A 17,357-nucleotide genomic window follows, 5' to 3' on the forward strand; every position below is an offset into this window, starting at 1 on the left:
CCTTTCAATTATTTCTCCGCCCCTGATCTCTACCTGGGCACTCTGAGCTGCTCAGTTGGCAGGAAAAAATCCAGGTTGAGGAAAGGGAAGGTGTGGGAGGCAGTGAATGGAGGTGAACAACAGAGAACTAATGAAGCTACAGGATGGTTACTAGCCACATTAAATGACAATATGAGCGAGCCCTTTTGGGGGTGGGGCTGCAGGATTTCCTTTTGTCCCCAACCCAAAGAATGGTTGGAAAAGAGTTCACCAACATGTTTGACTGTGCTCTAGAAAAGATACCACTGCCAGTATTGCTTGTATGTGGAGAGATTTTGAGCATAACAGTCCTGGGGCGGGGGGGATTTAGCAGTCCCTTACCTCGCGTTCATCATTTCTCCAAACCTTAACATAGCCTTAAATGACTGCTTGCCAATAGATTAATTGATACAAAACTCCTACTTAGCAAACCTGTGTCTGTAGCACTTCAGGCTGCAGGTGGGGACTCAGGTGACTGAAATGCTCCTCCATACAAAATTTCCCCTCTCTATAAAATACTAGATGTCTGGGAACAGGTTTCCAACCTAGCCTCCTCCCTGACATGCTAGTTCTCTATATGTAGGGATTTATTTATCTTGTTATTTTTTACTGTGGAGGATTCCATCATATCAGCTCAACTGCAGTCTGAAGTACTGCAGCACTGCCCAGACATGGCTTTATTACCTCAGCGAGAATAAATCGAGTTGAAACGAGTGATTCATATTCATGACAGGGTGGCCTACTGATCTCATCATAACTTGGGCACTACTAACCTCTGGACTGGAAGCAATAGTTTGCTTAAGTACAGGTAAGTGCAGTTTGGTTTCATGAGCAGATAGTAAAGAGTTCAGCTTCATTGCTGAGCTAACCAGTTTTTCAAAGCCACTTTCATTTTATTCCGTTTCCATTTTATTTCTCCCCATCCTTTACAACATTGCTGTCTTTATTCTCGCAAGAAAACTGCAAGATGGATTCTGTGGAGACATATGGGTAGTTCAGATGAGCCACCTTCATGCATATAGCTAACCTCTTGTGTGCTAGTGGCAAGAAGCAAGGCTTTTATTTACACGAGACAACCTTACAGTAACTTCATCATGCTTCTGACATCACCCACATCCTGCAGGGGCGCCAACTTGAATAAAATATTGTGGGGGACCAGGTAAGCCCCGCCCTGCATAATCGATCAAATGATACTGTACACATACACCATTTGAATGGCAATGTCCATCAACTTTGGGGGGCTCCAGCCCACTCAGATATTTTATTGTGGGGGGCCAAAGCCACCACGGCCCCTAGGAGTTGGTTCCTATGGCATCCTGTCAACATCCACAAAGTTCTTCCATATCCTAGTGAAAGGATCTGCTTATTCCCTCCCACCCTTCTAGAGGTAAGTCCTCATACCTGACAGAATGGTACTCCAAAGGATTCCCCGAAATGCAGGGAAAGCTTATGGCGGGGTGGGAAACACAGGGGCTGTGCTAAAGAGCAGTGGCGAAAAAGCTCTCATGCAGAGCCTGGGTATCTCTTTGAATCACAACCTACACTTCTGTTCCTCCTAGGAAATTTCAAAACTGCTTACTCAGGGCTGCCCGTGATTTCCAATCTAAGCACTTACCAGGTTCATATCCATAGCTTCCGAGATTCTACAGTGTCAGGTGTTCTCAGGTCTTTATTTAAGGCACTGCAGCAAATCCAGCTGAACTGGAACACACAGGAGGAAGTAGGTCATGCTTGCCTGGAAGTTCTTCATTTTTCTTTTTTTGGCACTTTAGCACCAAAATAGAAACAAGAGCAAAGTGGCGGAGGAAAATTCTTCTGGCTCTGCAGAACACGATTGCTTCCCCCAACCCATGATTGTTTCTGCCTCCCATGTATCTCACTTCATTAGTAACCAGTTTGCATGGAAAGCCTGGTTAGCCAAAGGCTACTCTTAAATATTTGGCTTCAGTTATATCTGCTGGATGATAAAACATTTTAAGCCTACCTATAACTGAGAAGCTAACTTTTTATATTTAAAAAAAGAACCACTCATGTTTGCAAATACATAAGTGAGATAATACATAATATTATGTATATGTACAGGACACCACAGGGTGTGCGTGATACAGGGTCTCCAAGCTGAGACAGAAAATGCTCCTTTTCCAAGTCTGATTTAAAGCCTGGAGAAAACTGAAGAGTAATCAAGTACTGCTATAGCCCTTCATATTGCTATGTCTTTTACTGCTTTGGCAGCAGCCCAATTCTTTGCTAGCAGCTCCAACTGGAATAACTTGTAATTTGCTGTAACCCTGAATGTTGCTGTAACTGAATTTTTATACAGTGCATATCCATGCATGATTGTAGGCCTGTTCCATCATACTCTTGCAAGGTTATTGTTAGTTCCTGCCATGGGTGTAGCCAGGATTTTTGTTGGGGGAAGCAGTACTTTTCTGGGGGGGGCAGAACTTTTATTAGTGGGGGCAGAACCGACGTGATTGGTCAGATAGTTATTTCTATTGTTTTACTTGATGGGGGGGGCAGCTGCTCCCTGCTCCCTTCCCCATTGGCTACACCCATGGTTCCTGCATGCCTTTATTTAAAAAGTAGAAGGTCTTCTATGGATGGCTGCTCCAACTTTTAATATCCTTGTTGTGTCTGATAATCTTAGTCATTTTAATGGGGGCTGGATGTTTTTAATGTATGAATTTCCACCCCTTGATTTTAATGGGGTTTTTTTTTTTTTTTTGGTGTTTTGTAGGTTGTACTGAGTTGCACTGGCAGGAAAAAGTAACTAATCAATATATTAAATAATAAAAATATAAAACATCTGTTCATGCATCTGTACTTTTTTTAAAATATCTTTATAAGCTTCCCACTTAAATTTAGGCTTCCTTCTTCTTTGTACCTTGTCAGGTACATCAAGGAGGCTCAGGCCACAATCCTAGCCACCCTTTCGTTGGAGTAAGAACACTGTGGGACTTACTCCCAAGTCGACGTGTTATAAAATTGCTTTGTTATAGAGATTAATGTTAAGTGCCCAACTTCAGCTTTTAAAAAATACATTGAGTTATATTTGGCACCTCAGATTGCCTGCTATTTTGAGACTGCTTAATTCTCTCCTTGGAGACATAATGGGCTGAACGTGGAGTGGAATGGCGGAGTCCCCACCCCCACCCCTCAATTTCCTTAATACAGAACCACTTTATATTTCTTCGGCAGGTCTAGACCAATGTACTTTGATGGATCTTCATGTCCTTGATCAGCAACCTGCCTCTCTGGATTGCATTGGCAATATGCATGCCATGCAGTTAACTTCTGCAGATGCATTCCTGCTGGGAGTTATCAAATCAGCTGTTCTAATTTAGCACTGCACTGTGATGCTGGTAAGGATTTTCCAGCCCAACTATCTTGGTTGTCGTTTTTTTATTTGTCCTTGCTTTTGCTCTCATCCTCCAGCAGTTTCTACCCTCCAGAGAACTGCTCGTTGCTGAGGAGGACTTGATATTTTTCATTTATTTGTACTCCCCCCTGCTTCACATGCGCGCTAACTGTCCCTGATCTCCCAAAAGAAAGCTGGCACAAGAATACAGTTTTAAGAGCCACCAAAAATGGCTTTTCATCGATGGTTGTGATATCTCTGGTACATAATCTCCCATGATAGTTTTGTTGCTAAGTGAGGTGCTCTTTTGTCATAATGCCCTCTTGTTCTTCTTTGGATTGCAATGTGCAAATGGTTTATGGCTGAGAAGCACACAAAAGCACTTCTAGTTTTCTTTTATGGGTGCTTTTTATGAGAGCTGAGCCGTTTGGAAGCTTGAGTCATGCCTACTTGGAGAATCAGGAAAAACAGGTCTCCACCTAGGTGCCTGCAAGTAGACCATATATGGGTATTAAAAAGCAAGCAGTGAACATTCTTGCTCCAGATTTACAATGTTGTATAATGCTGCCACCTAATGGATACCTGCATTATTGTTTGAATGATTTCTGTTGATACACGGATAAGCAAAGGGATATAATTGCCATGAAACCAACCCTCCTTACCCCAAGTGACTTAAATCCTTATCCGGGGACTGGGACTATAAAGAAATCACTTCAACTCAACGTTTTTGGAGTCAATGTTGCGATATTAGCGAGGTGAATCTGAGAATGAATTCAAAATCAGGTTGGCAGAATAGTTAAGCATTTGCGTGTGTGCTTTTCCCCCACGAATCAGCCCAGAGGGCAAAGATCCCACAGAATGTTGCTATGGATTGAGTGAGCACAACATATGTGGGGGAGTCCTTGAACCACATTCTTGTTCACACATGGATCACAGTCACCTGGTTCAGCAGTAAAGCAGTATTACGCACGCATAACCTTATATTTACAATACTGAAACACTTCTCAGGAACTAGCTTCTTTAAAACATTTCCTCCTTCATGTATTCCCAGTACACCTCTGCACGTTCATGCAAACATTTGAAATAGCACTGAGATGATGTGGCCATGATTCTGACTTGCTGTGGAAATGTGGATATAAATTATGCTCAGACCCTCCAAGTGTCCCTGTTTTCCAGGAACAGTCTCGGATTTACAGAAGTCATCCCTGTTTCTGATATGATCCTGGAATGTCCCACTTTTCATTAAGATGTCCCTAGTTTGACTGAAGAAATGCTGGAGGGAGTTATGCAACCTCTGATCCAAGGAGAGAAATAGCGATACAACCTTTAGAAGATATCTGAAGGCAGCTCCTGTATAGGAAAGGGTTTTTTAAATGTTTAATGTTTATTATGTTTCTATATATTTTGGAAGTCACCCAGGGTGGCTGGGGCAACCCAGTCAGATAGGCAGGGTATAAACATGATGATGATGACCTTGATGATGATGATGATGAAATAGGACATCCCTATTTTCATCAGAGAAATGTTGGAGGGTAGGATTATGTTTCCTGAAGTGTTTATCAGTGAGCAGGTGCGTGACCATATTCCTATTTGCAGAATGCCATTGGGATGCTATACCTTGAGATGTAAGCAACGAAAGAGAAGTTACCATTCACTGATCTCGGCAAAATAACAATAATTGGCTATTACTTCCTACCTGTCTCACAGTGGATCTCTTTGTGTGTGTGTGTGCATTGTTGCATCCAGTCTGGCATTGCAGCAAACACAGGGCTCCTATGATTTGGTCCACCAACAGCAGAAGGAGTTGAATGGTGATTTCTCCTGTCTCTTAATTTTGGGGCCATCCTTGATGAGCAATATACAGCCAGGACCTTGCTCCCCCGCCCCCACGACCCACACAAAGAAAAAGGAAAGGAGCTACAGAAACCGCAAACTGGAGGGATGAGCCTGGAATTCCTGCCCTTGGAGCCTTTCTATGGCTCCCCTTTGGCATCGGTTTCCTATGTATGGTGCACACATGTGACCAATGGACCTACCTTCAAGTCATGATTGGCTTCTGACTTGGAGGAGAGTGGTCATATATTGCTCCAGTTGATGCTGACTCCTGGAACTTTCCCATACAGAACCCCCAAGGAGATTTCCAAAGAACCTTAATGAAACACTGTCACCTCCGTGGGAATATGTTAGAGGTGGTGATGGTGAGGATCTGTGTATCCCAAAATATTAGCCTAGAATCTGTCCTCCTAGGTGTTTGTTTTGAATAAAATCAGGAAAGTGATATATGGGTCACCCAATAAAACATCTTTCTTGCTTCCTTGGGAGCCTCAGTACACTCCCAGCTGCAATTCAATTATTTCTGCCCATTGACTGGGATTTTCCATGCTTTGATCATTCTGTCTATACAGCCAAATATGTCCAAACCTCTGCTGTATCGCTCAGAGGTCTGAAATGAGCCTAACAGAGCAAGTGGCCTACCATCTTTATAGTACAGCACTGGCAGCAGAAAAACTCGGAGAAGAGAAACACACAATAATTATGTCTGTTTAGCACCAACAAAAGAAGGGACTTTCAGGTTTGGGCTGGCTCTTTATTTCCTCTCTAGACCATGGTGCTGCTTTGCAATGACAGATTCAAATCCCTGCTAAACCCTAAGAGCTGGGTCAATATATGGAATGGGTCCATATAGAATGGTAGAGTTGGAAGGGGAACCCTAGGGTCATCTAGTCCAACCTCAAAGGATGCAGAGCCATGGAATCTCAAATTGTATTTGTCATTCTCCCTTAAAGCAGCTCAAGTGTAACTAAAGGAAAAGCGGCATCTGTGTGCTTTCTTCATGTTTGTACAGTTTTGAGCATTTTTAAATAGTTTATTTCACTTCTTCTTCTCAAGGAAAAAAAAAGATTTGGCATCCAGCGCTGCTGTTCTGCTTGCACAAGAGACTTTCACTTGCACAGCAGAACTTCCCCTCTTCTTCACCGCAGTGTGTGCGCTCCCCGCCCCCAGAACCACCAACCCCCTGGAACAGCTTTTGGGGACTTGCAAGGAGAGGAGAGGAAGGGGGAATCCAGTTGCATGAGCAGATCCCTGCTCACACAGCATTGGCTACAACCCAGTATTTTTTAGGACAAGTGCCTTTCTGCTGTACAGGGTTGGTGTTCATAAAACCCTTTAAAATGCAGTAATACATCAAAAGTGGGGTGAACCGAAGCAACTTTGTTGCCTGTGCCCAAGTTAGAATACTTCCTCTCGATGTATGCTTCTGTTTTCTTTCCTGTGAAGGATGTGCATTTCCCATCACACACACATCGCTCCTGTGTGTTTTTGTTCAAAGGTGAGAGACAGCTTTCCTCTTGCAGCAAAACCAGGTAGTCTACCTGAACCAACGCTCTTGTGTCCTAGGTTGACTACTGTACATTATGTCTGCTCAGTGCTTTTTTTCTTAAAAAATGTTTAGGGGTACACTCATTCCATCTGAGACTCAGGAAACACCATGACAGGAAACGTGGCTGCCATCGGGGGTAGCAACGGAACTGATGATTCACCATGTTAGAGAAGAAACAAAATTTTAACTTTTTCAGTTTCTTCTCCCATTAGAGTCACAAAATATTTAGGGGTATGCGTCCCCCGCAGAAAAAAAAGCATTGCGTCTCCTAGCCCAGCACCAAGAGCCCCCCCAGCTGCTGCCTTGCTATGGCCACCAAATTGTACAGCATCTCTGCTTGGATTTCTAAGTTTCACATTTTGGAGCTGGCATAATAGGGTGAGATAATTATCAGTGCCACTGCAGGAACCTTAAAAAACACCACCACCATGCACATGCTTTTGCTTGTGGGACCTTGTGTTTCCCATGCTGCTTGCAGCTGAGTAGTTCTCTATAAAATTAGCTCCGGATGACTGGATTCACAGACTTTGCAGGATATTGCTTTCAGGACACCCATTCTGTGCCAGCATGCACAAGCAACCTCTCCACTGCCCCCTCCCCCTTGCCATGTCATTATGTCAGCACTCTGCCCTTTATACAAGGGCACAGCCCCTGCTAATGGCTTCAATTCTGAAGTAGATCTCTGGCTTTCCTGTGACCTTGGCTGGTGCATTACTACAGGAGACAGGAGCTTGTTTATGAGGCTACTTTAGAGCTGCCTGTTGTGCTTTCGGCTGCAGATGAAGAGAAGGGTTTATGCTGTTAGAAGTCAAATGGTACACAGTGAAATGTAGGGACAGAATTCAGAGATAGCTAAATAGTAAACGATGGACTTCAAAATTTGCAGATCTCCATATTTTTCAATGCAGTCCTGCAATCAACTAATCATGTGTACAAAAAGGCAAAAGTTTGCACAATCTCCATATATTAGTGGAAATAAAATTATGTTTAGGGAAATGGCTTTCATCCAAAAATGTGACCATTAGGAGAAATGCGCACTAGAATGCTGACAAATTTTCATGAGGACATAAAAATAATAATCTCATACTGTTGTGGAAATGTGACAACTGGCTTTAAGATTGGAAAAATGAGAAACGGAGAGAATCCAAAACTGTGTTTGAATGTCCTGCCCTCTGGTGATTTCTAGGATTCCCCCATGCCTGTCAGTTGTAGTGCATGTTGTGCCAGAGATTCCCATTATGCTGTGCCCCAGCCCACAGTTTGGGAGTCACGTCTTAAAGAAAACAGACAAAGAGGCTCAAAACTTTAAAAATGCAGCTCAATATAAACAAAAAGCATTACACAGAAATGAAACTGGTAAAAGTTAATATGAAACAGCAAAATCGTTAAGCAGCATCAGTTGTTATTACCTGCCCTTCCCCCAGCAGGTCCCAGGGTGAGTTACAACAATTTAAAATTCAATATTAAAAAGAGTTGAAACAAATTACAGCCACAGGAATAGGGTGGGAGCTGAAAACACATATCTCAAGTGTCAGAGGCCAAGGTAAAGCAGTGCATCTTCAGCATAGATAGTTTCCAAACTATATAACAACTGTGCCAGATTCACCTTTGTGGGAAGCAGGGGTGCCAATTTGAACAAACTATTGGGGGGGGGGAAGGTAAGCCCTGCCCCACATAATTAGTCACATGATGGGCCACACCCACACTATTTGAATGGCAATGCCCATCAACTTGGGGGGTGGCCCCCTCAAATATTTTATGGGGGGGCTGAAGGGACCTTGGCCCCTAGGAGTTGGTTCCTATGGTGCGAGGGGAATTCCATAGACCAGGAGCTGTGCAATCAGCTTGAATTTATCCCCAAAGCACCTTGGAATAAGTGCTTTGTAGTGCATATGGTTCAACTAGACCTACTTTCTGCCTCCAGAAACTACAGATTATATGCAATATATCTACCCCAAATATGCAGAAAGTAGCATGAGATTTTCACCCCTCTCTCATCCCTGCTGATTAGGAATTATTGTTAGATCCAAACAGGTAGCTTTTATGACTCTTAGACAAAGTTTCTTTTTCCAATCAATATTGCCACCCCCTTGTTTTGGAAGATCCCAGAGCATAGGTTTGGTCGCCTAACCATTTGCCCTTGTGATGTTTTACCTTTCTACCCCCGCTTGGATCTTCTGTATCACATTTACACCTGGGTGTTCCTTTTTCAGGATTGCTTCTACTCTAGATCGCTTCATGGTGGATCCCATGCAATTACCTTTAAAGCAGGCGGCACTATAGCCATAGCTGGGGGGAAATGGCACTTATCTGAGATGACAAGAGGAGGGAAGGAGAACATGGTGGCATGCTTGAGAATTAATTGCACGGCACATTCATCTCTCAACAGAAGAGAACAACAAGAACAACAGCAGACTTTGGTAAATAAAGGTGCGTGCAGCCAAATATTTTTGAAGATATAACTTTAGTAAAAGGTTTATAAAAACCTGAAGTATATGCCCTCCTGTATATCATAATTCCATACAGGAACAGAAAGGATTTTGTTAATTTTATTTTGGCATTGTCATGCTGGCTGGCAATGTGATTCTTTTGTAACTCTAGTTCCCATTTTATTCTACTTTCAATCTTTTGTGAGTATCTGTGGGTGGGTCTCCTTTTAGAACAAAATATGGTCTAGGAACATATGGTACGATGGCAGTTTAGGAGTGTCATTGTTTAGATATTATTTACCCACCACCTACAGTCGCCAGACTATTGCTACACATGTCCTTTCCTCGCCTGCCCACCCAGAGAGGTGGAGGTTTACTCAGAAGTAAGTCCCACTGTGTTCATGGGGATTATACTCAGATGCACAGGATTGCAGCCTGTAATCCTATGCAAACTACATGGGAGTAAGACCATTGAACATAGTGGCAATTGCTTCTAAGTAAGTATGCATAGGATCAGATTGCAAGTTTGGATTTGCAGGAATCTCGTATCCTGCTCAAACCATCCCCCACCACCACTGAATGCCACGCTCTCCAACTATATTTTTCCCACATCTATTATTCCATGAAAGAAAATGTTTCATCCCAACTGGCCCTATGAAACATACCTGATGGGGACAGAATGGTGGCTGTCAGTGCCAGTGGCTATTGTTGTTATCTCTTTGTAATGCCACTGTATAAATGAGGTATAATATACATGCAAGGCATTTCCCCCCACAGACTACTTCCTTTATGGCACTTCATCCGAAGCAAATCTAGGCAAAATGGGGTGTTCCTCTTCTTTTCCTTCACCTGTCTTCATAGCCATATTGAGCTTTTGCCAAAACAGTGCAACTTCCTTCTCATCCTGGGGCCATTTGAGATATGTCTTCTTCCTAATAAGTTTTCTCATTCTATGGTAGGGTGATAAGTACTCGCTGGGAATGTCCTCCAGAAAAATGAGAATCAGGACATCCTTGTTTTCATCAAAAAGGCGAAAGCTGGCCACCTGGATCTCCTTGGAGCACCACTCACTTTCCAGGTAGTGGCGACTTATGATACAAATGGTTTTCCTGCTCATGTAGATGTTGTTTACAATATTTTCCAGGATGGACCGTCCTGGCTCAAAGTCTCGGTGATGAAGACAGAGCTTCCAATGATATTGGTTTTCAAGCACTGGCAGGAGGTCATTTATCACCCACTCTTCATTGTGTGTGTTGTAAGAAAGGAAAGCGTCGTAAGCATAACCCATGGCTCGCTCCTTCCTTTTTTCCCTCTTGTCAATGAAATATGCAAGTAGTAGGTGGTAACTGTAGATCATGTGCAACCTCCACTGATAAATGAAGCAGATGAGCATCAGTAAAATTGCTGCAGATGTGTTTGTGATATACAGGATAAACCCATAGTCAATTATGCAAGAAGACGTCTCAAAGGTCCACAATTTCTGCCCCTTTTGTGTTGAAGGGGAAGCACAGATGTACTGGTAGAAATGGAGCACCTGAGCTTTAGGATCCTTTAGTGACCAGTTGAGGAACATTTCATTACTACAGGAACAGGCAAACGTATTTTCCCTGAGATCTAGAAAACGAAGGGCAGGCAAAGCTCTTATTTGTTCTTTTGTGATAACGTCTATTTGGTTTTCAGCTCCTCTGAAAAGAGTTAACTTGGAAAGGTTGCCATGGGAAACAAAGCTGAGTGAATTTAGTCCGTTTTTATTGAGGTGCAGTTCCCTCAGGTTTGGTACAGGCCAGAAGAGCATATTGCTGACATTGTTAAGAGAATTATCACTCAAATCAAGCTCTTCAAGCGTAGGGGTATATTTAAAAGTCTTGGGATCCAATAAAGATATTGCCAAGTTGCCTGCGTGGATTTGCACAATGGACTCCAGTCCTTGTAAGAAGTTAACTGGAAAGTTTTCAAGTCCGTTATGACGTTGGCTGTTTATATTAAATTTGTTTAAGGACTTCAACAGTTTAAAGGGAGGATTGACAAGCATTTTGGAGGACTTGTAACTGATATAATTGTTGAAAAGGTCTAGGTCTACTAAAGAACTTAAACCTTGAAATAGCCCTTCCTGGAAAGTGTCTTTGGTGATCTTGTTGCTACCAAGAACAAGGCTGTGCAGGTTACTCAAACCTTCAAAGGCTCCAGGTTCTATAGCAGCAATCTGATTGTCTGCCAGGTTAAGAACCAGCAGAGAAGTAAGATTCTTAAAAACGTCTTTTTTTATCGAATCCAGTTTATTTTGCCTTAGTATCAGGGTTTCCAGATTCTTTAAGCTTCCTGGGAAAGGTTCGTTGATTTCTGTTAAAAGATTTATTTCAAGATTCAGTTCTTGCAAGCTGTGTAGGTCACCGAAGATATTTGAATGGACATGAGAGATACGGTTTCCAGTGGCATAGAGACTTTTCAAATTATTTAGATGGGCAAAGTCATCTGGAAGAATTCTATAGATCTTGTTAAAACTAAGATCCAGGCATTCTAATGATGCTATGTTAGAGGTAGCATTTGGCACCATAGTGAACTTGTTGTTTGCCAAAGAAAGAAGTTTCAAAGAATGCAAGGACTGAAACAGTGTCATTGGCAGCACTTTCAGCTTGTTAAATGCCATATTCAGATACCTTAGATGTGTGCAGTTTTCAAAGGCTCCTTCATTAACACTTGTGAACGAATTGTGCTGTAAGTTAAGAGTCTCAACATTTCCATGCCTTAGACATACCTGCTCTATAAGTCCATCTGTTTCAGTCAGGTGTAACCAGTTTAGGTGGATAGCCTCTAGCCAGGTGCAATTGATCATTTGGAGCACCTCTGAGATAGCTGGTGGTTTCATAGCTATACCTCCTAAAAATAATGTCTTTAAGCCTTTTAGGAAGCAAGGGTCTTGTATCAACCATATAATGGAGATATTAGGGATAGAGAAGGATAAATCAAGTGAAGAAAGGCTTTGTAAAACTGAAGTTGTAACATCAATGAGAGAAATGGGGTTATGAGATGCATCCAGTTCACGAAGCTGCTCAGGTACACTAATGATCTGTTTGGTTGAGAAATTCTGCAGATCATTGTCTTTGATGTGCAGTTCCTCCAAGGATGCCACTTTAAACACAGCATGCATAGCATTCATGGTATACAATCTGTTTGAAGATAAATCAATTACCTTTAATTTCTCCAAATGGGCAAAGGCAGAAGGTTCAATCTTGAGTATTTGATTGCTGCCAAGCATCAAGACCGTGAGATTTGTAAGCCCATCAAACATGGAGCTGGAGAGAAGAGTCAGCCGGTTTGCAGTGAGGTTCAAGAATTCCAGGTAGCTTGTGTGTATGAAAGCACCTCCTTCGATGTGTTCTACTTTGTTCTGAGAAATGTTCAGAACTCGAAGGTGACCCAAGTTTCTGAAGTCAGTCCTCCACAGACTTCTGATTTTATTCTCAGACAAGTCCAAAGCATCAACTTTGCCAGGTAGGTGGGTTGGGACATTTTTCAAGCTCCTGTTGTAGCACAGAACTTTTGTTCTGTTCCCCAAGACTTCATGCACCTCACATTTCTCAAATGAGTAAGGTGTCACCCTTTGGTCTTGGCTGAAGAAAAGGAGCAGTGTTGATACAAGCCTCAGAGAAAACATCCTCCTTGTTGTGTAACTGCTCCCAGTGAATTTGAGAGCAAAATGGGTAAGTTGACACTGTGAAATATGTGCATTGCTGCATCGGAAATTCAGCTACTTACAAAATGAGAAGAAATGTTTCAAATGCGGAACATGAAAGTGCTGGCTCACTGGAGATGTGTACAGGAAGAAAACGGAACTGGTATGGCCAACTAGTTTCCAAGCCTTACTATAATTCAATCGAAGCATGTACAACTGAATCATAGAATCATAGAGTTGGAAGGGACAATGAGGATCATCTAGTCCAACCCCCTGCAGTGCAGGAATCTTTTGCCCAATGTGGGGTTCAAACCACAACCCTGACATTAAGAGTCTCATGCTCTAACAATTATTGTTGTTTCCTTGTTTGCCAGAGCAATTTGTTTTACACGTTTCTTAGTTGCTTGATGCTGTCATATGTTGATGTGTGGTGCGATCCTATGCATGCCTTCTCAAATTCAAGTTCTTGAGTTCAGTGGGGCTTACCTCCAAGCAAGTGTGTATAGCATTCTAACCCAAGCGAAACATTTGGTTTAAGGTGCACCTTCCCAGCAAGAGCCAATAATTTGTATGTACGGCAGGGACACAGCCTCTTAGGACACACGTAAACATCTTTGAGTTGCATCAGCACAGGTGAGGGAATGTTTCCAGCAGAGCTTGTGCTCAAACAGGCTCAGCAAGATTTTCTCTCTCTCCTTCATAATGCGTTCTTTGCAAGCCTTCCATTCCAGACTTTTCAGCCAATCAGGAAAAACAGAGATCAGATACCGCAAACTGAGAGCGACTCCCAGAGACTGGCGTCTTAGCAAATGTGGAGCAAAACATGGATGGTTAAACAGTGGAGATAACAGAAAAGAAGAGCACAGCTAAGGTAAGCATCTGCCTGTATATGTGTTTTCAAAGCTTTGGCTGTAAATAAAATGCTCGAAAGGCGCTTCCAGACTGATGCTTTTTTGGGGTGGGATTCAGTCCATAGCTGTAACCCTTCCCTTTTTTTGCGGGAAATTCCCTTATTCCAGTGCCGTTTCCTGCTGCTTCCCGCTGCTATCCCGGATTGTTAGATATCCCATAGACTGTCCCCGGGACAGGTGAGGCTGCTGATCCCTTAGTTTCGAGACTGCTGATCCCTTATTTTCAAATCTGAAGTTGACAGCTATGATTCCGTCACATACCAGCAAACTGAGGCTGTGTAGTAAAGTTTGACTGGGAGCTTTTGCACAACAAACCTGTTTCCCCCTAAAGATGGGAGTTTTTGCAATAAGGAAAGTGATGGGAAGATGCACTCAAAAGTGTGGGATGGCATCTAACTTCCCTGCAAACCAATCAGAATGAATGCTCAATAAGCAGGTTATCTGGAACTGACCCAAATTTGTAACACATAGTGATGGAAATATTGACAGCTGCACAAATTAGAGGTAGGGGGTGAAATAACGTTTGCCAGGATCCAAGTTGAAAACAGGGATGTTCTATTAGTTCATTGCATTTCTTAAAACTTATATAATCATTGAAGTTTGCCCCAACCACATTTTACCTTTTGCGGAATAGTCCTCTACGGTTGATTCAACACCAGTGGTGTATCATCCAGACATAAGGCCATGTTGTGTATTCTGCAAAATGTTCTTGACACCATTATTGGTGGGTTTGTTCTGCTTCAGTTTGGTCTGTGATACTTTTGTGATGCTATCACACGATTGCTGTGTGAAGCAGCTATTGTACAACAAAACTGGGACGAAAATAAGCCAAAACGTTTGTAGTACAGGACTTCAGCAGGAAGTTATGGGATATGTACTGACTGGAAATGAAGCAGTGTGACTTCCCTAAAACATTTGCACGTGCAAGTAGTATGGAAAACAGGATTGCCTCATGAATGCACATTAAAAAGGACTCGGGACCATAACAGTTGAGGCAAGGGAGGCAGTCTTGCTGTGGTGGAAGAATGTATGCTTCAAGCAAAGGATGAGTAGATGCTTCCCGCCCCCGTCCCCCTGGAATCGGGAGTGTGGAGCTGCCAGAACACTTCCCACTCGCACATCCTGAATCAAGACCAAAGAAGAGGGGTGTCTCCAGACTATCAAACTTTTGCAGGAGGGATTCAAGTGCATACTGGAACTAGGTTTGCACATTTAAAGTGCTCTGTCTCCCTAACGCAACAAATCCACTTTTCAAAAGAGCTGGGGGAAAGTGGAGAGGAAATACATTGAAAAGTGTGCGATGAACTAATGGCAGATAAGACATGTAAACACCCCACGGCACATGTGAATGAGGACGAATGCAGAATGGATGTTCGTTGTCATATTACCACACTTTAAGCAAATTGGAACGGATGCTCAATAAAGGCTGGATATAATCTAACCACCACTCCATGTAAGCTTAGTGCAAGTAAATCAGGATGAAGCTCAGTAAATAGGTTGGCTGGTGGTGGCATTAAAGCAAAATGCTGCTGAAGGAGGGAGCCTAGCCTTCATTTTTAATAGGCTACATGAACATTCACCGTCTTAGGCAGCATGGTGAAGAGCGCATTTAGTCTCCAAAGACTAAAGATGTTCAACCATCACTTGGGGTGGGGGGAAACCTTTCAACATTAATGAGCACAGCTGGGTAGTTATGCCACCTATTTCTGCCGATGTCACTACAAAATAAATAGGCAATGAACTGGCCCAGCCACATACCATGCAGCAGTCACTATCCAAACACATCAGCTGGGGAGGGGACAAGACATTGCCAGTAACAAGATGTTGCCAGTTGAACAATGGGGAAATGTGATATATTTCCAAGAGAAGCATTACTTTCGGGGGCTATCTAATTTTAATGTATAAAATAATTACCCGAATCTTTGCAGCAAATGAGAGAGAATGCTTCATGTGCAGGGTAAGCATTAAATTGGCACTGGCCTAGGGAATGGTCTGACGGCACGGGATGCCATTCTTCTACCACTGAAACTAAGCTTCAGTGGCAGGCAGGGATGAAACATGACCACACATTTCACAGCAGGGATGATGGTGAAGTTTCCAAGAGTGCTATTTGCTGATTTCTTGCATATCAAATTACCAACATAGGAAGCTGCCTCCTATCAAGACAGACCATTGGTACATCAGTCACAGTACTTTCTAAACTAGCTGGTGGAGACTGTCTGCGGTTTCAGGCAGGGTTTTCCCCAGCCCTATCTTGGGACACCAGGGTTTGAACCCAGGACCTTTGTTTGTTTGTTTGTTTGTTTGTTTTACAAAGTTGTTATTGTAATTCACCAGATCTTAACCTATTACAGTACAGTGGTACCTCGGGTTAAGAACTTAATTCGTTCTGGAGGTCCGTTCTTAAACTGAAACTGTTCTTAACCTGAAGCACCACTTTAGGTAATGCGGCCTCCTGCTGCCGCCGCACAATTTCTGTTCTCATCCTGAAGCAAAGTTCTTAACCCGAGGTACTATTTCTGGGTTAGCAGAGTCTGTAACCTGGAGCGTCTGTAACCCGAGGCACCACTGTATTTGTAAGAATGGATTCCAAATATCATTGAATTTGTCCATGGCAAGTCTGTGTTTATATGCAAGTTGTTTGTATGTTGTGAGTTTTATAGGTCTTCCATTCAATCGTAGAAGGGAGCCGCATTTTTATTTTTCCAATTCACCAATTTACCACCCTTTGCTGTGGTAAGGGCATGAAGAGTCCACTCGTATTGTCCTTTTGTAAGGTTCCATGTGCTGGGTATATAATTCAAGAGGATACTTTGCTCTGTAAATGTAAGGTTGTTCTGTACAGTTCGGTTATTAGTTTCAGTTACCTTCTGCCAAAAATCTTTCAATATAGGACAATGAAAAAACATATGTTTTAGAGAAGCATTATCCCTGTTACATCTCCAGCAGTTAGATACCTTAGGTAAAGGTAAAGGTACCCCTGCCCGTACGGGCCAGTCGTGTCCGACTCTGGGGTTGTGCGCCCATCTCGCTTAAGAGGCCAGCGCTGTGCGAAGACACTTCCGGGTCACGTGGCCAGCGTGACAAGCTGCATCTGGCGAGCCAGCGCAGCACACAGAAACGCCGTTTACCTTCCCGCTAGTAAGCGGTCCCTATTTATCTACTTGCACCCAGGGGTGCTTTCGAACTGCTAGGTTGGCAGGCGCTGGGACCGAGCAACGGGAGCGCACCCCGCCGCGGGGATTCGAACCACCGATCGGCAAGTCCTAGGCGCTGAGGTTTTACCCACAGCGCCACCCGCGTCCCTTAGATACCTTAGATAGCCCTTATTTAAACAACCGTAATGGGGTCCAGTATATTCTAAATATTATTTTTTGTTGTATGAGCCTCAATTTAAGGTCCAAAGACACCCTTGTTATATCAGTTAAAACAGTTTCCCACTGTGTGGTGGAAACTGAGATCTCTAGTTCTTTATTCCAATCCTTTTTTGTGGAATATAAGATTTTCTCAGAAAGAAACTCACCAGACAAGCTGACCAGAGGAGGAGGAGCTTTCATGAGTGTGCATGGCTAAGTATTACACTGCT

The 17,357-nt window shown here is 43.0% G+C and overlaps 2 protein-coding genes across 2 annotated transcripts in view; one reads left to right on the plus strand and one right to left on the minus strand.

The window, feature by feature from the left end:
* Positions 1–8,050: 8,050 nt before the first annotated feature.
* Positions 8,051–13,399, minus strand: LOC310754731 (uncharacterized protein). The gene has a single exon (XM_083596891.1). The coding sequence runs from the start codon at positions 12,840–12,842 to the stop codon at positions 9,975–9,977; it is 2,868 nt and encodes a 955-aa protein (XP_083453017.1). The 5' UTR covers positions 12,843–13,399; the 3' UTR covers positions 8,051–9,974.
* Positions 13,400–15,600: 2,201 nt separating this feature from the next.
* The window catches only part of ARHGEF37 (Rho guanine nucleotide exchange factor 37), a 41,990-nt gene continuing 40,233 nt past the window's right edge, over positions 15,601–17,357 (plus strand). The window contains exon 1 of the mRNA XM_083596966.1: positions 15,601–15,728. Within this exon, the coding sequence (XP_083453092.1) occupies positions 15,713–15,728 (16 nt within the window). The 5' untranslated portion in view covers positions 15,601–15,712. The remainder of the gene's footprint in view (positions 15,729–17,357) is intronic.

The sequence above is a fragment of the Podarcis filfolensis genome (assembly GCF_964270895.1).
Source record: "Podarcis filfolensis genome assembly, chromosome: 2".
Taxonomy (NCBI): domain Eukaryota; kingdom Metazoa; phylum Chordata; class Lepidosauria; order Squamata; family Lacertidae; genus Podarcis; species Podarcis filfolensis.